This window comes from Danio rerio, chromosome 12, assembly GCF_049306965.1.
Source record: "Danio rerio strain Tuebingen ecotype United States chromosome 12, GRCz12tu, whole genome shotgun sequence".
NCBI lineage: Eukaryota > Metazoa > Chordata > Actinopteri > Cypriniformes > Danionidae > Danio > Danio rerio.
In genome coordinates, this window is record NC_133187.1 from 10579790 (window position 1) to 10600873 (window position 21084).

At 35.6% G+C, this 21084-nt stretch overlaps 1 protein-coding gene across 5 annotated transcripts in view; it reads right to left on the reverse strand.

Moving 5' to 3' along the window:
* Positions 1-21084, reverse strand: part of ngfrb (nerve growth factor receptor b) — a 115121-nt gene that overhangs the window by 82218 nt on the left and 11819 nt on the right. The window contains exon 1 of one of the 5 annotated variants that reach the window (XM_068224612.2): positions 7980-8265. The exons of 3 other annotated variants lie outside the window; for them this stretch is intronic. In XM_068224612.2, coding sequence (XP_068080713.1) covers positions 7980-8012 — 33 coding nt within the window. In that variant the 5' untranslated portion in view covers positions 8013-8265. 5 annotated transcript variants of the gene reach the window in all.

Consider the following 21084-nt stretch of genomic DNA (forward strand, 5'->3'; position numbering starts at 1 on the left):
AAACTCACAAGGTCTTCTTGCCTCACAGCAAGAAGGTTGCTGGTTCAAGTCCCGGCTGGGCCAGTTGGCATTTCTGTGTGGAGTTTGTATGTGTACTGTGTGGGTTTCCTCCGGGTGCTCCGGTTTGCAGTATAGGTAAATTGAATAAACTAAATTAAAATGTATGAGTGAGTGTGTGTGTGTGTGTGTGTGTGTGTGTGTGTGTGTGTGTGTGTGTGTGTGTGTGTGTGTGTGTGTGTGTGTGTGTGTGTGTGTGTGTGTGTGAATGAATGTGTATGGGTGTTTCACAATAATGGGTTGCGGCTGGAAGAGCATCTGTTGCATAAAAACATAAACATATGCTGGAATAGTTGGCGGTTCATTCCACTGTGGCAACCCCTGAAATAAAGAGTCAAATAAAATATGAATGAATGTAGGAAATAGTGAATGAGGGTATAGGGGGCACTTTGAGATACTGCCTCAGAGTGTTGTTATGTAATGTCTGGGTCATGTCTGGGTCATTTTCCAGAGCTGTTGACACCATCATATTTTGTATAACCTTTTTATGCATTTTGGTGATTAATTCATAAGAGATAAGAGCAAGTTCTTTTGGAAAATATACCATTAATGTCTCATTGTTAACAAAAATAATGTGATTACCGTAAAGCAGTGACATAGTAAGTATGTGTGTATTACATGTTCAGTCTAGGCAAGCAAAATTACTTGACAACCAAAATATTACAAAGGGGATTATTGTGACATGTCTAAAAAAAAATGAAGAGAAAATGCTGATTCCGTCACTTTCTCCTTTCCAAAGCACTGGAAAGTTTGCACTTCTGGGGTGTTTGCCATGGGTAATCACATTACTGTAACAAATATGCAACAAGTCTATGAATTTCAGTTACTATTGATGTAGGTAGTAAAAACTGTGCATGCTTATGGAGTTGTGGTCCACAATTTTGGAGTTTCAGAGTTTTAAGCACAAATCTTAAGTATGAACAATAGTAAAAATTATACTTAAAAAACGGAGGGTTTAAATAAAAAAACCTCTAGGAGTAGACAGGAAGCACAGTCAAATATCTCCTTCATTTAGAACCTGCTGTCCAAACAAACGCTGTTTTATCAAGTGATTTACAGTGAGTGTCAGGACACATATTGTCCGTGCTAAATTACCAAAGAATTTTCATGCGGATGTATTTGTCAGTTGCATAATGTTTCTCCCTCCCATTCTCTCTGCCACACAGTCTATGATGTTCGAGAGCTGCTGTTTGTGTGCTTGAATGCACTTAACTCTTAACCCTTGCAGCCTGTTGGCACTTGTCAACATTTCAAAGTCGTCTACTGTTCTGCCAAAGCTGATTCTCACTAATGAGCACACTAGAGCTAATGGAGCTCTTTCTCTTGCGCTTGCTTTAGTTTGTACTATGTAGTTTGCTACAGTATATGATTCACTGTTCCAAGAAGCCTTGAGACTAGAAGACAATTATTAAGTGTACAAGTTTTTCTTTTTATATTGTTATTTTTTTCCTGTGTCTGTAATGTCTCTGTAACTTTATTTCAAAAACTGGCATACAGTATAAGGATGTACAGTAAGTTCTGGAACATTTGGATTGAGTTTCTCACCTCTTTAGTGCTACCAAGTTCACAATTTTTGAAAAATTATGTATTTTCAGGGTTAACACAGTTAAGTTAAACTATAATATATATATATATATATCAATTTACTGACTGAACTAACATTAAAATGATCTGAAATTAAACAAACGAATAAAAGTCTTAAACTTATTTGAGTAAAATTTTAGTTTAAAATTTATTCATATTGGCAGAAAAACATTTTGATTTTAATTTGCTTAAATATATTTTGATTTTTTTAAATAAACTTTAACTAAAACTACACTCAAAAAAGGTGGTGAACAAACTTAATAACAATAAAAACAATCTTTGTAACACTTAATTTTAATGGTCTGTTTGAGTATTAGTAGACTGTCTGCTTAATCTCTGTTGATACTGTTCCTTCAACAGACATTTAACTCACTATAAGAAACTTTGCAAGTACATGACAACTACACTAACCCTACCCAAACCCTAAACCCAACCTAACAGTCTACTCATAATCTAATGAGATTTATTTGGCATGTAGAGGCAATGTAACTTAAATTCAACAAACAGACCACCAAAATAAAGTGACCAAAATTTTCCACGAAATTGAATTAAGTTATTTCAACTTATTTCAATTTAGGTATTTTATCTAAATAGAACCCCCATGCAAAAATCTTTTTCAACCAATTTTGTCAAATCATTTTTATTTGAATATTACCAGAATTCTCTGTTATTTATTGCAGGTCAACCTGTTTTAATAATGGCTACAGTTGACTGACCTCAGAACAAGCATTAGCACAGTTGTAGCTGACTGAGGGAAGTAACAAACCATAATGTTGTTAATGAAGCTGCCAACACCCAAAGCATGAATGCAACTCTTCTTCAAGGAGGTAACTTCAAAACCTAAAACCTTACATTCTAAACTCTAACAAGCCTTTTTCTCAACTTAAAAAACCCATGAGATTACTTTTATTTTGAACTTATTTTCCCCTCCTAATGGAATTTTACGCAACGTATGCTGAGAATTTATATCTACTGACCTGTTAGTACAACAACACAATTCATATCCAGTTGAAGTCAGAATTATTAGTCCCCCTGTTTATTTTTCCCCCAATTTCTGTTAAACGGAGAGACTTGATTCTTTCAACACATTTCTAAACATAATAGTTTTAAAAACTAATTTCTAAAAACTTTATTTATTTTATCTTTGCCATGATGACAGTAAATAATATTTGACTAGATGTTTTCAAGACACTTCTATACAGCTTAAAGTGACATTTTAAGGTTTAACTAGGTTAATTAGGTAAACTAGGCAGGTAGGAGTAATTAGGCAAGTTATTGTATCACGATGGTTTGTTCTGTAGACTATCGAGAAAAAATATAGCTTAAAGGGGTTAATAATTTTGACCTTAACATGGTTTTAAAAAAAATAAATACTGATTTTATTCTAGCCGAAATAAAACAAATAAGACTTTCTCCAGAAGAAAACATATTATACTGTGGAAACGTCCAGGATCTGTTAAACATCATTTGGGAAATATTTAAAGAAAAGAAAATTCAAAGGGGGGCTAATAATTCTGACTTCAACTATATGCTGTCCCAATACAAAATAATTAAGTTAACTTTTTTTTTTTTTAATTTAAGCGCACTCAAAACGTTGAGTTAACTTAAAATTTGAAGGCAACAACTTCAGGATATTTTTGAGTTTACTCAACTTAATTAAATCAAGTCAAGTGTAGTAATTGGGTTGAAAGTTGAGTCAACTCACAAATGTCCTTAAATTTGTTGCCTTAAAATTTTAAGTTGAGTCAACTTTGTTTCATTATCAAGTGTGGACCGAACATAAAACAAAAAAATGTCCAAAAGAATTACAAGAATTGTGTTTTTCTTCAGCTAATTTTATGTAGTTTGAACAAGCAGCAGCATTTATTTTAGAGTAAAATTAAAATGGGAAATATATAAAACTAATGATAATAAAACTGCAGAAGTATCTTGATACTAAAAGAACACATTTAGATAACACATTACAATAGGATTTATTTAATGTGGTTAATTCATTAGTTGTTTTTTATTCACTGACAACATGAACTAACCGTGTGCAATATATTTTTACAACAATTAAAAAATATTTTCAATATTTGTTAAACAAAAAATTGTCCATTTCCTTTTTAATAATGCTGAAAATGAAATGGTATACATTAAGACTAATAAATGTTACCAAATAAAATCTTATTTTAAAGTGCAACAAACTAACAGATTTCAACCAGTAAGCAACCATTTCAATAGCAACCACCCACAATTTACATCATAACATAGCATTTGCTTCAAAGAATGCTAAATATGTATTTGTGCAGAGGACAGACAATAAAAGTAATGTATTATTGTTATCAGCATCACTATAAACTTCATGATATGTTGAGTTTCTTACACAGCTAACAATTTATGGGTCTGGAAATCTGCAACGTGTGACTGAACAACCACATTTTTATTGGTTTTCTCCTAATGTGGAACATACCTACATGTGCTTGGTACTTTGTTCTACCAAAACATCCAGACAAATCAGTTACGCTGGCTATAACGTATGGCTTCACAATGTTGCCTATAAAGTAAGGCTTCAAAAAGGGTATCTGCAATCGTGACATCAGAGAATGTGCAATGTTAAGTTTATTATTATTATTACAGTTTAGCAAGAACCCCAGTTTAAGCAGATACACATCAGATCTGTAGAGTCAGCTTAATCATAAAGGAGTGAATATTCATCATTTATATGCGTTCTTAAAGTCTGCGTGATCCTGAGACTTTTATTTCAGTATGTTGTTGTTCTCAAATGAAATAGAATATTGAGTAGGGGGCGGGGCTTTCGTTTGCGCATCATTCTGTCATAGCAAACTAATCGTAATAAGTGGTTAAAGGTCCTCTAAAGTTATTCAGTGTTTGACATAATCACAACCGAAACATGAAGAGAGGGTGGGAGATAGTGTAGCTTCTCCCCTTTTGAAAAAACAGTCAATACGCTTATTTTACGCAGATGACATTTTAAAGAACCAAAGTGAGGCTGCAGTGGAAAGAAACCCGGAAGTATAGGACCAGCACTGTAAACATTGCAGTAACATGCTGTGGACTACAAACCTCCAGCTGTTGCCGAGAATTTCAAAATGCAGAAATGGTGTAAACATCACTTCAATATCATTCAGTAAGTTTAATTTAAACAATTAAAAGCAATTTAGCATCAAATAACATCACAATCTCTTTAAGAGTAATATGCTCAAGTGTCCTCCAAGGCTTTAGTTCATGGCATCAGTTAAACACTGAGGGGATGCTCCCCTGCTTCAGCCTATGCAACCCGGTGAGCGATAAAACACTGCAGTCCTCTGCAGCACATCCTCATGTTGTCTGTAATAGTGTTGTCCCAGTATTGAAGTTTTAAAGACATCCATTTCCCGCTAACATTCAAGCACCGCTGAGCACGTTCATAAACAGTGCTGATTTACCATAGTATTCACCAGTGCTCATCAGTTTACTGCTCTTCACCCATAGCAAACACAGATACACGGACACTGGAGCACGAAGCTACCGTGAAGATCAGTCGATCAAGCAGATCGCTCGTCTGTGTTTGTACTCGGTAAACAGCGAAGGATGAACTAATGACATTCTTGGCCAATCAGAGTCATGTCTGTTGAGCATGTGAACACAATGGCAAATCAGCGCTGTTTTAAGAAAGCCACCAACAGTGCCTTAAATGTTAGCGGGAAATTGACGTTTTTTTCTTTTAATGCCACTAATATCTGCGTACCCCACATGTCTTCATTTAATTTCTGTTTAGTTCAGTAATGACTTTAGTCGGATTAAGGTGATCAAATATCGCTGTCTGGAGCTTATGTAGGCCTACACTTCGAAATTCATGTTTAACTGAATAAACAGTTCGTAAACACAAGTACATCTTATTGAACATCATTTATTTTCATCACCAATTTTCATAGTGGAAAAGTTTCTTAAGCAGTGTTTGATGCATTTTGGAAACAGGAGATAAGCCCCTGGTCTAATGCGCCACCTGGCTTGAGAAACCTGTTCTTAAAGATTTATTATTTGAGTAGCACACATATTCTGAATGCCTTTGGCAAAGTTTAAATGAGCCATTTTAATCTAGATTAATCTAGATAAAAAAAAAAATGTGTCTATGCCCACCTATAATATATATTTTTCCAATATTGTGCAGCCCTAATAAGTGTTTATTATGGATGAAAGGCATACAGTAATTCAGCCATCACAGTAATTCAGTAACATGACTCTATTATGATTGGCCACACTCAGATTCTGATTCACGGCAACATTACAATTTTCCTCGTGCCCATTGCGCTGTTCAAATGGGAGTTCCTTCAGCTTCGATTTTGAAAACAAGATAAAACATGCGACCACAACACATTCGTATCAGGAAATTGGTACAAACCTTAAAACCCAAAGCAGGTAGGCCTGCAAATGTGCCTGCAGTTATGTGGTATACTCAATTAATTATCTATCATTACTGCTACTGATTTTGCCTAAAAAGCATACACCCCTCATTCAATCCACGCACAGAAGCAAAATAACAATTAGCCCTAAAATAACAACATTTCAGCCGGTTACAAAAGCAAAAGAACACAACGTGCTGTCAGTCAAAGTGGGTGTGAAAAGATAATCAGAGTAATTTATTACAAGAAAAGAGTGAACTACTTCAAGACTCTTTATACGTCGCATTATAAGTGTTCATAATGCTCCATTATACGGTATTATTTTTCCTAAAGAATTACAACGTCTACATTGTTGAACCTTTAAAGTGTTATAGCACATGATATTGTGTGTTGATCATGTGTTGTAATGTATTATACTTTTTAAAGATGCCTAAGTGTTATAATGTATATAATGCAAATGATCTGAATTATTTATGAGAACATACATCTTATTACTAAGAAATAGTGAATGCATTACTGTGCAACAAGAATGACAAAACACACACACATACAGTACTGAACAAGAGCAATATATATATATATATATATATATATATATATATATACACACACAGTAAAAAAAAACTGTTTTATATATATCATTCATTCATTTTTCAGAGACTGCCACAGTGGAATGAACCGCCAACTTACCCAGCATATTTTTTTTCAAAGCTGATGCCCTTCCAGCCACAACCCAGTATTGGGATACAACTATACTCATTAACTACGGCCAGTTTTGTTTATCCAATTCACCAATAGCAGTGTTTCTCAACCACGTTCCCGGAGGACCACCAACACCGCATGTTTTGGATGTCTCCTATGTCTGTCACACCCATAACAGGCCTTTTAGGGTCTGTTAATGAGCTGATGATCTGAATCAGGTGTGTTTGGTCAAAGATCATGGAAAATGTGCAGAGCTGGTGGTCCTCCTGGAACGTGGTTGAGAAACAGTGACCTATGGCATACATCTTTGGACTGTGAAGAAAACCAGAGCAGCTGGAGGAAACCCACGTGAATACAGGGAGAACATGCAAACTCCACACAGAAATGCCAACTGGCCAAGCTGGGACTTAAAACTGTGGATTTATTTTGAATATGCCAGTTGGAAAAGATTTTCACTTGCCCTATCAAAACATGATTCAAATTAATAAATAAAAAAATAATTATTAATATTAATCATTATTATTATTATTTTCAAAAAACCATTACAAAAACTAGAACAAAACATAGCTGTCACTGACTTCAGTCTACAATAATAATAATTTAATAATACAAAATATTGATCATGTCAGTATCCTCAGCAGCAAATAAACTGAGAACTTTTAAGCAAATGTTAAGTAAGGAAAGTAATTAAATGCTATTTTTAAATAAAAAGATAAAATTTTATTGAGAGAGATTTTTGGTGATTGTATGGATTATTAATTGCCAGATTGAGTAGAAATATATGAGCACACCAAAATTAATACCTGTTAAAACACGATTTAAGACCTACATAACAATATTTCAGTAGATACCCTGAATGTAATTACAATGAATGAAAATAATTTGTAAACGCCATTTTTACAATATTTTGAAATGTATTACTAATATTACATATATGGCATAAATATATGACCTTGTATGTCATATATTTAAGTTATCATATATTTTCATGAACAAGGGAAAGCATAAAAACATCAATAATCGAGTTTAAATGATATAAAATAATCAAAAAGTAACTATATTAAGTGGAGTATTTAATCATAGCCTAAAATACATGAATATTAACCATTTTAAATTCGCAACGTTCAAATAAAATCAAACAGATTATACTCATATCTCTACAGTAACACTTATAAATAAATGAATGATATTTCACCTTCTCTGGGTGTGACAAAAGCAAGAGAAACACTCGAAATGTAGATAAGTACTTACCACGAGCAGAAATACTACAGTCACAGTGAACATGCTGGAAGACGGTGGTCCTGGATGAAGTACTGCCGGTGGATTATTCACTCTTTACGGAGACTCTGGTGTAAATTTAGCATCATATTTCCTTCAAGGACTCAAAAAAAAACGCTCTGATCCTCAAGCGCGTCCGCGGAAAGTTTGCCTAATAAGCGTGCAGCATTATTGAGCAATAGTGGACCTGAGTGCTGTTTTTCCAGATGAATTCTTCTGATGTTTGCGATGATGAGACTGACAGTCGACTGCAGACTACAAGTGCGCGTGCACTGATACAGACTTTAAAGAGGGAAAGATTCACCTCCTCTTTCTCATATGTCAGAACTGTTTCCCCTCCCATCCGCATCCAACTCACAGTCGAGCAGTTCGATAAATATGCCGAGTTTGTGTTACACAATTTTTTTTTACATTTTATTTCTATATTTATAACATGTGAAGCAAAACATTATTTGAACTTACTCAAAGCAAACATTTCGTCTTGATTTGCTAAGAGGTAAATAGTGCACTAAGCATAACGCGAGTTAGATAATGGCAGATGCATCTGGGGAGGGTCGTAAATAAATGTGAAGTGACAGTTTACGAGGCATTAGGCTTTCATGAAACATTAAACTGTAACAATGTAACATGAAACATCTTCCTCTGCGGAGCTCGAGCACACGCACTCGAAGAACTGATACTCTCCGCTAGAGGGTGCGCGCACACTAGCATATATACAATGTGAGCATAATTATATCCATGTTTTTTTTCAATTGATACATTTTAATAACAAATACTTAATAACTATTAATTTTGTATGAAAACAATAATAATAAAAGATGCAAAATGTTACAAAGTGTATTAAAATGTACATAATTATTAATCAGGCTTCACTGAAAAAAGTGTTGCATGTAGAACTGTTGCAAACAATTTATTTGTGTTGAATTTAAACAAACAAATTAAGTTTAATAATGTTCAACTTAATTTGTTTGTTTAAATTCAGCCCAAATAAATTGTTTACAACCACTCAACGTAAAAAAAATTGAGTAAATCCAAAGAATCATCTTTGAATAATTTTTTTCAGTGTTCCACAGAAACTCACTGAACCAGACAAGAAACATATATATTAAAATTGAATGTTGAGAAGCAATCATTTTAAGATTTCAGTCGAAAATTTGGTGTTAAATCAAGAATTAAACCAATAAAACAGTTTGATCTTAAGTTTTGTCTAGAACTGCAGCAAACTTAGGAGTCTCCAGAAATACATGTGACACAGTTGAAGTGAGAATTATTTGCCTCCTTTTGAATTTTTATTTCTTTTTAAAATATTTCCCAAATGATGTTTAACAGAGCAATGAAATTTTCACAGTATGTTTGATAATATTTTTTTGTTCTGGAGAAAGTCTTATTTGTTTTATTTTGGCTAGAATAAAAGCTGTTTTTTTTTTTCGATAGTCAACAGATCAAACCATCATTATACAATAACTTGCCTAATTACCCTAACCTGCCTAGTTAACCTAATTAACCTAGTTAAGCCTTTAAATGTCACTTTAAGCTGTATAGAAGTGTCTTGAAAAAATATCTAGTAAAATATTATTTACTGTCATCATGGCAAAGACAAAATTAACCAGTTATTAGAAATGAGTTATTAAAATTATTATTTGAAAAAATCTTGAAAAAATCTTCTCTCTGTTAAACAGAAATGATGTGAAAAAATAAACAGGGGGCCTAATTAAAATTTAGGAGGGCTAAAAATTCTGACTTCAACTGTAGGCTATGGTAAAATAATTCATTAGAATCACAAACTGTAAATTCATGAAATAGATAACATATAGGTCTCTCTATCTTCTACCCTGAAAGGTTTAGACTTCAGTTTACCGTACTTATAAACTGAGGTGATTTATCAAAATCTTTTATTGTTTACTTTTATGTAATTCTGTAGTTTTGTCTTTACAATTCTGAAAACTTCAGCAGTTAATATAGTATTTTCATCTCCATCTCCTTTGAAGACCACCACTTGTAAATCATCCTCTAAGTTCAGTCGTGGCCTTTATTTTCAATGTATGCGAGTACTGTAAAGATGTCAAAGTTTAACATTGTGCAATAAAATCAATCTGCTGCAACTAACACTATTGCTGTGTCATTAATCTAGCGTAATAACCCCAGGGTCACAATCCAATAGAGAAAGAATTGAAAGGGTGATGGCTTCTTATTTGCATGTTGTTTTTAAGTAACTATTAAATACAATTTTATCTTCTGCAGGTTATGTATAAAATATAGTAATTCTAGTTTAATAACATATATGATATTTTTGGAAATCACCAAGTGACCCTCCCTCCATGTCTCACGACCGCCACTTTGGGAACCACAGCATTAATTCATTGTGTATTTAAGTTCTCGGTTATGTTCAATTTTTAGCTGTGTCATTTATTTGTTACCAATTGATGTGTGTCACATTCTGTCTTTACTTGTCTGGATATCTGTTGTTTGCATTATGAAAACTTTTTGTGAATCTTGCTCAATCATGCGCTCAGTTTCTCACTGCAGCCTGACAGAATAACAAGCTCAAACCCAGTTTCAATTGTAAAACATGTGTATCTATAAATATTAGGGGTAACGGTTCACAAAAATCATGGTTCGGTTCAATAAGACACAGTGGTTCGTTATGTTTTCGATACAGCAAAAAAAAGCCAGAGGATTTCTCAGATTAAATTTATGTATTAAAAATAACATCATCAAAGTATGATCTTGTTTTTTTCTTTTCTTTTACTTTAAACAGTGATAGAGCTATACTTCTGGGGTTTTTGCTTAGCAGCAAATAAAACAAATCCAATGCATTTATTATACTCAAAACCAAAAAGCTGCTTATAAAAAATTATGTAATATTGTAGTAGTTGAACAAATAAAAAGAACTATTTAGTTTTTATATGGAACTTTGTTTTACTATGGAATTTTTTATTTTCAGAAAAATGAGTGTCCACCTTTTCTTCGGACAGCACAGATCTGCTTGATTTCACTGTCACCTGCCATTTTAGTGGATCTGAAAGCAGGAATTATCTGACTGAAATGGGCTAATGAAGGAATAATGTAACGGAGCTTTATTACATTTAACATTTTCTTAAAACCCAAAATTACCACTACCGATTAAGGTCATATCATTTAAATGTACCGATTGCCTCTGTGATTTGTTTTGCCCTGTTTGAATCTATAGATTAATCTAATAAAAAAATATTCAAAGATGATTCCTTGGATTTACTCAATTTTTTATGTTGAGGGGTTGTAAACAATTTATTTGTGTTGAATTTAAACAAACAAATTAAGTTGAACATTATTAAACTTAATTTGTTTGTTTAAATTCAACACAAATAAATTGTTTGCAACAGTTCTGCATGCAACACTTTTTTCAGTGCTGTCTGAATGCTGCGGGTATAGTTGCATGTAGAGCGCGTTTCCAGTGACTGATTCCGTGATGTCAGTGTAAATGAGTTAACATGCTAAAATATTATCGCTAAAATAGCTTGCTGTCATAGCAGATGTTACTGGGTTTTTTTCACCACTCTCTTGCCATCACCCTCATAACTTACAGGGAAACCAAAGTGCTCCCAAAGCTAGACCCGCTGTTGGTTATAGGAGGATTACATTAACGTTATTAGCCATTTTGTAAGCTAGTGCAGCGTGTGCCTGACTGGAGTAGTGTTTGGAGGTGGGCGGGATAGGCAGCATGTTGCCTGTAACGTCATTTATGATCTTGTTGCACTGAAAACATTATATTTTGTACACTTATTCTCTTTTTTCTTTTTTTGATATAGTCTGAATCGTTTGGTTTGTAATGCGTACCAAACCGAAAGTCTCGTACCGAACGGCTCAAAACGAATACACATATCATTACACCCTTAATAAATATGTGGGTTTTTTGTTTGTTTGTTTGTTTTTGAGGGACCTCAAGGAAGCTTTATCAACTACATAAAGTGGGTGCTGATAGCGTGCAGATGATTATGAACTGTCGGCAGGGCCGGAGTGGGACTCCTTTTCAGCCCTGGAGTTTTAAGCCTCAGACGGGCCCACCTTAGTTTCTGACTGACTATATTAAAATAAGGTCTTTTCCAATTCAGTTTCTAATTACACTATCACGTCTTTTTTTGAAAAAAAAAAAACAGCTGCTTTGGAACTTCAAATACTCAACAACCTTAACAGTATTATATGTCTGAACAATAAAAATGAAAAAAAAAAATTACTCAGACGAGGATCAAACCCAGGTCGGTAGCATCGTAACCTATCGTGCTAACCACTGGACTACAACAGCTGTACAGTAAAAGGTGATTCATCTGACTTATATCATCATTAACCTGCAGGCTGCATCTTGCCCATAGATAAAAAGAGCAGAGCTGTGGTAAAATAATGAATAAGAAGACTGTGGTCAAGTAAATAAATAAATTAATTTAAAAAGTGTGACTGCTGAGAGCAACAGATTCTGGAGCTAGGGACACCGGCCCTCGCGGCCAAAAAATGGACCGGCCCACCGGGAATTCTCCCGGTCCTCCCGATTAGCCAATCTGGGCCTGACTGTCGGATCAGCCAAGCCCCACTGCAGCATGCTGCACTGACCACCAGCCAGAGCAGACCACTAGCCACTACTTGCCCCAATCAAAGAGCCTTCACCAAGGAGAGTGGCTAAGCCGAGAGTTGTGGAGGAAAAAGACTTCACTGTGCCTCAATCGTCTGTGCTCTCCCTCACTGCAGTTTAACTCCATCTTCCCTGAGCCTAGAACATCCTCCTGTTCAAAAATTTAATCCAAACTTAATCCTAAACCTTGGTGTTACCTCTTGAATTATTTGCTTGGTTTCATCACTTTAGTTTTTGTACTAGCACCCGGATCCATTACTGATTGACCAAACAGGCTGCTTTCTTCCATTGATCGTCGATGGCAGTTTTTTTTACCCAACAAGAGATGACATGTAAAACACACCAAAACCAGCTAGCTGGACCAAGATGCTCGCCGACAGCCTGATGCATCCCAACGACTAACCATCAGCTCGGTGTGTCCAAATCTTTACTCTTCCACTCTATGTCTCCACCTGGGACTTTACCTCTATCCACTGCATCCAAGTCTGTCAGCCCTCAGCGGCGTTCATGGAAGAGTGTTGAGCATTAGACTCATTCCTGAAAGACCCCAGTGACATATGAGTCTTCGCATTGATCCTGAAGGAAAGCCTATACACCAGCCGGTGACCTCTCCCACCTGCAGCTTCTCCACAATTGACGTTCAGGGTTCTCCAGCCTCCGCCACCTAGACTGCAGCTCTGCACAGGAAGTTTGGTCAGAAGAAAAATTGTTGTGCACAACTGAGCCTGATGTCTCTCTGGGTTTTTTCCTTCACTTTCATCATTAAGTGAAGTTTTGTTCCTCGCCACTGGCTTGCTTGGTCTGGGACTTGTGGAGCTGCGCATCGATGGATTTGCTCTTCAGTGTTTGGACTTTCAGCAGTGACAATTAAACCACATTGAACTGAACTAAACTGAACTTCATGCAGTGAGGAGATCAATCTTTTTGCCAAGCCATTATGTTTAATTTATTCAGATATTAAAAGAGAACTTGGTGCCCATAACTAGAATGAGTCACGTAATACCAGGTCTATGCAAACTTTTTAATCCCCTAGTTCTTTTCAATGTACTGTGGCTTCTATAGCTGGGATTTCACAGTCTGCATTTTCTGTGTCATCCATGGTCACGTATGAAAAAAGCACAGAATAAGTGTGTACTAAGCTGTGACAGCACTACACTAGGGCTACGGGTGGCTATAGCGCCAGTTAGCCCCTAATTGGGTAAACAGATGTCCTGCATTTCCCAGGAAGGTCCCATAATTTAGCTCTATTTATAGTGTCCTGTGAGACTTAAACAACCTAAACAAACATAACCAGGCACAGTTTTAATAAACTTGCAGTAAACGTAGCAGATAGGTAGAATCAAACTGAATGAATTCCTATCTGAAGCTTTCTCAGCTCTCGGCCATGTTATCCTGATTCCCTGAGAGTGAGCAGTAAGTTCTCCTTGCTCCTGAATTGTCAAATACACAAAGAGGTGTCAAAATATCCATCGTGTGGACAATCTCACATAAACACAAGTGATCATAAGTAAACATAAAATATAAGTGAACATAAAAATTGCATTCTGATAGCTGAGTGCAAGGGTGGTAGATACCAATGGTGTAAAGTAACAAATTACAAATACTCAAACTACTGTATTGGAGTAGTTTTTCTTAGGAATTGTTATTTACTAAGTAGTTTTAAAGATGTGTACTTTTACTTTCCCTTAAGTACATTTTGAGTGCTATATCGGTACTTTTACTCCACCACTTTCTTTCAACCTGCAGTCACTACTTTATTTTTTCTTCTCACTGCGGATTACAAAATTCAGTCCTGTGATTCCTGTCCAATCAAATCTCACATATCATACATGCATCGCACTGGACAATTTCAAGACTTGGGCAATTTATAATTGCCGCAAACTGTTTGGAAGCATTATAAGTGTCCATGATGTCTAAAATCTTTACACACATTGACCCAGAGACTGTTTAGATCAGGGGTGTCCAAGCTCGGTCCTGGAGGGCCGGTGTCCTGGAAAGTTAAGCTCCAACCCTAATCAAACACACCTGAACCAGCTAATCTAGCTCTTACTATATACTAGAAACTTCCAAGCAGGTGTGTTGAAAAAAGTCGAAGCTAAACTCAGCAGGACAGCGGCCCTCTAGGACTGAGATTGGACACCTCTAGTTTAGATGCATCTCACTGAAGAAAAATAAAGGAAGTTAGGTCTGTATGAAGACCAAAAATGGCCTTAAACACCCAGCAGGCACAAGACATCAACATGACGTCAGATTGAAGTTGTACCCCAACGTCATGGGGACGTTGCATTTTGTTTGAAAAAAAAAATCGGGTTGACGTCAGAATTCAACAGCAGGTCGCCGTCAATGTCCAACATAATATCAACCCAATTTCAATGTCTACTGATTTTACAGGTTGAAGTTGTATCGACGTTACCACTATGACGTCTATCAGACATTGGATTTTGGTTGCCATATCTGATGAATACATGTCAGTATTTGATGTCAATATGACGTTGGTTTAAGATGTTTGCTTGATGTTAGATATTGGTCACTTTCCAACACAACCTAAAATCAACAAAATATCAACGTCACTTGATGTTGTGATTGGACATCAAAAGAACGTTGTCCTTAGACGCTGGCTAGACATTGAATTTTGGTCACCTGACATCACAACCCAAATCAAACCTAATATTAACGTTTATGACGTTGTGTGCCTGCTGGGCAATAACTAAATGCACTCGGAATGTACTAACTACATGTAAATGCATCAGTTTTTTACAGCGTAATATTCACTACTCATTACTCTTGAGTACTCATACTTTGAGAAGTATTTACAAGAGACAATTTTATTCTATTATTATTTTATTCTAAAATACATTTCAATGTATTTTTGCCCAACCCTGGTTGAGCTGTTGTCACTGGTCATAATCTTATGTCTTAGCAAAGTGTAATAGGCAAATATTGTAAAATGTTTTGACAATTTAAATTCACTATTTTCTACTTTTTTTGTATTCGTGCTGTTGAGCTGTAAACAGTCATCAACTCATAGGTTTTTAACCACAAACATGAGCTCATGCATGACAGTCTATTCCTGGGAACCACTGCAAAAGCCAAAAGGGTCAACCAAATCATACTGATGGGTCAGAAACAACTACTGAAGAAATGACATTCACGCTACACGCCATCATGTTACACATTAACATAGTTCACAGAATAGCAGCAGAACTATCCAAACACAACAAAGGAAATGGGAAAGGACCACATTTGAATCCCTAAGAGAATAAATCATATTGAGAGAGAAAAACAGGACACCACAAATCTTATGGAAAAAAAATAGGCCTACATGGGAACAAATCAGAGATGTCACTCTCAAGATGTCAAGTTGTTGTCAAATTTGCTGTATTTGTCACAGCACAGGGCAGGGAATCAACCACAACAGCTCCTCCTAATGCGACAGTCCCCCTTTAAGACTAGACAAATTACAGTTGAAACCAGAAGTTTACATACACTCCATAAAAAGGCACGTAGCCATTTTTTTTTTTTAAAGTCAGATGTTAATGTGACTATACTTTTTCTCTTTTAGGTAAGTTAGGATTATCAAATTTCTTTCTGTTATGCTTAATAGCAGAATAATGAGAGAGATTTTTTTTTTTAATTGTTATAACTTTTCTTGAAAGTCAAGTTTACATACAATAAGATTATTGTGCCTCTGAAAAAGCTCAGATGATGGTGTCAAGGTTTTGGATGTTTCTGATTGGCTAATTGACAACATTTGAGTTCATTTCAGGCACAACTGTGGAATAATATTTAAGGAAAACCTCAAACAAACTTACTTGTGTGACAACATGGGAAAATCAACAAGCCAGAATCAACAAAAAAGCCAGATCACAATTTGCTAAATTACACTGGAAAAATAAATAGTTTTTGGAGACATGTCCTGTGGTCTGATGGAACTAAGATTGAGGTGTTTGGCCATAATGACCAGTGTTACATTTGGAGGACAAAGGGGAAAGCTTACAAGCCTAGGAACACCATTCCAACTGTGAAGTATGGGGTGGGCAGCATCATGTTGTGGGGCTGTTTTGCTGCAGGAGGCACTGGTTCACTTTACAACATAGATGGCAATTTAAAAAATTAGTGTTAAAAAAGCTTGTGCGAGCAAGCAGCCTACAAATCTGACTCAGTTACGTCAAGGAATGGGCCAAAATTCCTTCAAACTATTGTGAGAAGCTTGTGGAAGGATACTCTAAACGCTTATGATGTTCAGGACATTAAAAAATACATTTCCTTGTTTTTTATTAGCTTTGCTTTTAAACTGTATAACTTTGGTCAAATGTTTTGAGTATCCTTCCACAAGCTTCTCACAATAGTTTGAAGGAATTTTGGCCCATTCCTCCTGACAGAATTGGTGTGAGTCAGATTTGTAGGCTGTCTTGCTCGCACAAGCTTTTTTCAACTCTGCCCACACATTTTCTATAGGATTGAGCTCAGGGCTTTGTGATGGCCACTCCAAAACATTCACTCTGTTGTCCTTAAAGCACATTTTAACTCATTTGGCAGTATGCTTAGGGTCATGGTCTGTTTGGAAGACCCATTTGTGGCCAAGTTTTAATTTCCTGGCTGATGTCTTGAGGTGTTGCTTCAGTATTTCTACATAATGTTCTTTCTTGTTGATGCCATCTATGCTGTGAAGTGAACCAGTCCCTCCTGCAGCAAAACAGCCCCACAACATGATGCTGCCATCCCCATACTTCACAGTTGGGATGGTGTTCCTAGGCTTGTAAGCTTTCCCCTTTGTCCTCCAAATGTAACACTGGTCATTATGGCCAAACACTTCAGTCTTAGTTCCATCAGACCCCAGGACATGTCTCCAAAATTATTCTTTTCCCCAGTTTAGATTAGCTAATTGTAATCTGTATTTTTTTGTTGATTCTGGCTTGTTGATTTTCCCATGTTGTCACATAAGGAAACAGAGTGTTTGAAGTTTTCCTTAAATGCTATTCTACAGTTGTGCCTCCAGTTAACTCAAATGTTGCCAATTAGCCAATAAGAAACTTCCAAAACCTTGACACCATCATCTGAGCATTTTCAGAGGCATAATAATCTTATTGTATGTAAACTTGACTTTCAAGAAAAGTTATAACAATTTCTCAAAAATATCTCTTTCATTATTCTGCTATTAAGCATATCAAAAAGAAATTGGATAATCCTAACTAGAGATGCGCGGATGGCGGTTACAGCCGCGGAATCTGCGGATAAACCGCGGATCGGGCGGATGACGTGACGAAAAATAATATTTTAATTAAATTCGGGCGGGTGGTGGGCGGTTGTACTGTTTTTGTACACATAGCTGGCGCACCAACGAAAAAGCCTAGGACTGACTTCCCAGAATGAGAGGAGGAATCGGATACACTAATTCTGGATGAAGTACAGAAGTCTTCATCTACAAACTTCCGTATAGACGGATCAGCAAAGGAAAATCTACTTTCCTTTTGGGAGAAACAAGGCAGTCATTCCCACGTCTACAGCACCTTGCCAAGAGAATTCTATGAATTCCAGCAACAAGTGCTGCGAGCGAGCGCTCCTTCAGTGCAGCAGGGCGCATTAGAGGCCAGGCGCTCTCGTCTGAATGTTGAAATGATGTGTCAAAATGCGTTTTCTAGGCTACAATAATAATAATAAAAAAATGTACAGTACAGGGGCCTGTTTCAGAAAGGAGGTTAACTGAAAACTCAGAGTATTTTAACCCTGAAATGAGAGAAACTCTGGGTTTTCCGTTTCAAAATGGCAGGTTTGTTAAACTCGAGAAAGCAGGGTAATTCAAGCCTGTTTCTGAAAGAGAGGTAACTTTAACTCAGAGTCAGTTACTGTGGTAACTTACTCTGTGAATCTAACCTGGTCAGAAGCAGGTTTTATTCTCTAAACTCAGAGTTTCTGTCGGTCTCCTCCCCTTTTTTTAAAGATGAAGCGGTATTTCTCGCCTTAGCCTTACGTTTCCACCCACCTATTTTTATGCTTATTTTGGATACGTGCATAAAAACGATTGATAGAAACGTCATGATGCACATAACTTTTTAAAATATGTATAAAAAACGCGCATAACTGAGTAGCATAAACTTTTATTCGATCGAAAATGTGCGCATAATCTACGATGGAAACACTTTTACTGAACAAATTACAGTATGTACATTAAAAAAAAGATCATGATCATATGATAATGAAAATGTGTGTAAATGGACAAACAGCAGGCTGAGCACACTGTAACATGTCTTAAATATTGTGTTAGTCATTCTAAAATGCCTTAACTGTTTCAGTATTAGTGTATATTATTAATTACCTCCGAACGTCTAGTGTGTGTCAAGAGTCTCTGCGTCTCATGGCTTCAGACGCCCCCACGTGTTCATTGTGTTTCAGCATTGTCTTCTGACATCGAGGCGCAAGTACATTAATTAGGCTAAATAAAGAATTAATTGACGCAGCTTCTTCTACCACAGTAAATTCTGTTTTTACTGTTGATATTTGGTGCCAGTTTAATCAGGAAGTGACCATTTTTTTCTCTTTGACTCGTTGGATGGAATTTTATTCGCATCTTCTATGCAATATTCCAGTTTTGCACATAAATATATGTAATATATTTGGATGGAAAATAGCTATTGCCTACATTTTTGTCACAGAAGAACTGTACTAGAATGGCTTATCCTTTTTTAATAAATAATTAAATTAAATTCACCTTCGACATGCATGTAACTAGATTAATGGGATTATTATTCTTTCTAAAAATAATTTTTAGTACTGCTTACCTTCTAAATTTTATATTAACCTCTATCACTTGATCAATAAAAAAGGCAGACACAAGTGCACTGTTAAATCATTTAAAACTAATAAATGTATAAAAGAAAGTTTAGAAAAAAAAAATAAACGTCACAAATTTCATTACTTATTTTATTATACTTAAATATTTAAATACTTAAAAAGTTAAATTAGGCATTAACTTGAGCAGCTGTTTTCCCACGCTAACTGTCTCTTCTTCACTGATGGTTGCTTCTTTTCAAATATATACACTCATATTTGCTATAACTTTGCATGAGAACATCAGGTTCAGCCGGAGAAAGAAATGGTGATCTCTTTTATAAGATATTGCCATAGTCACTCGTAATGTCTGCGCTCCATTGATAATGCCTTTTTAAAGTCACGGTGTGCGCGCTTAACTCTGAGTTGGTCTACTCGAAGTTGATTGACCCAACTCAGATCAGCTGTTCTGAAACCGAAAACTCTGAGTTTTTAATCTCTCGGTAAATCAACTCAGAGTTCAAGTTTAAACTCTGAGTTGTTTGAACCTCCTTACTGAAACAGGCCCCAGTGCGTTTAATTTAGGCTATTTATTTATTTTTGTCCTTGTGCGCCAATTGGAGACGGAGTTCACTGCTGATATTCTGAGAGCTTTATAGGGTGCTTCTCATTTCTTATTTGTGTATCCTCGTTTCCTTTCCTTGCTTTCTTTCCTCGTCTTTCCACCCCTATAGGATGCGAGGGAAGGACGCAAGGAAAAGACTCAAGGACCGACCGAGGAATCGAATCAAGTGAAAAGACACGTCCTCGTATTGTTTAGCGTCACTTCAAAGCGTCAATTAATGCTGGATTTGACTTGCACGTTTGGATTAACTGCATGTCATTAAAGTCCTTCTCTTTTTTCTAATAATCAATAAAGAAACATTCATTTAATAATAAAAAGGAATAAGCCATTCTAATAAAGAGCTCAGTCAGCAGATGATGGGCGGGTGCGGTTTTAAAATTTGGTCAAAAATTTTAGTGCGAATGGATGGCGGACGGATGATGAGTTTTGTGATGCGGTTGCGGATGAAATAATAGCCCATCCGCGCATCTCTAATCCTAACTTACATAAAAGAGAAAAAGTATAGTCACATTAACATCCGACTTTTTTTTAATGGTTATGTTTTATACAGTGTATGTAAACTTCTGGTTTTAACTGTATATATAGTATTTATTTCTTTTAAGTTTTCATATGTTTTATCCATTTATACAAAAAAAAAAAAAAAATATATATATATATATATATATATATATATATATATATATATATATATATATATATATATATATTTATACACACACACACACACACACACACACAGACCAAGATACACTATACACACATTATATAAATACAAACTTTTTATTTTTAATGCGATTAATTTTAACTAATCGTTTGACAGCACTAATTAATAGCTCTGGTAGTTGGTTGTCCAATCCCAGAACACTAAATAGATCAGAAACAGATTTCCTTTAGTGATGTTTGTTGCTATTTTGTGTTTTGAGTGTAAATGAAATCCAAAGGTTTTGTTTTTTAACCCAGAGGGCCTTCTCTTCCTCTTATGTAGCCATAAACATCTGTAACCATTATGTACAAAACTGTCACAGTCAATAATGTTAAGACAACAAAACCAGAGCGTGACAAAAAGCAGAACACATTTGTTT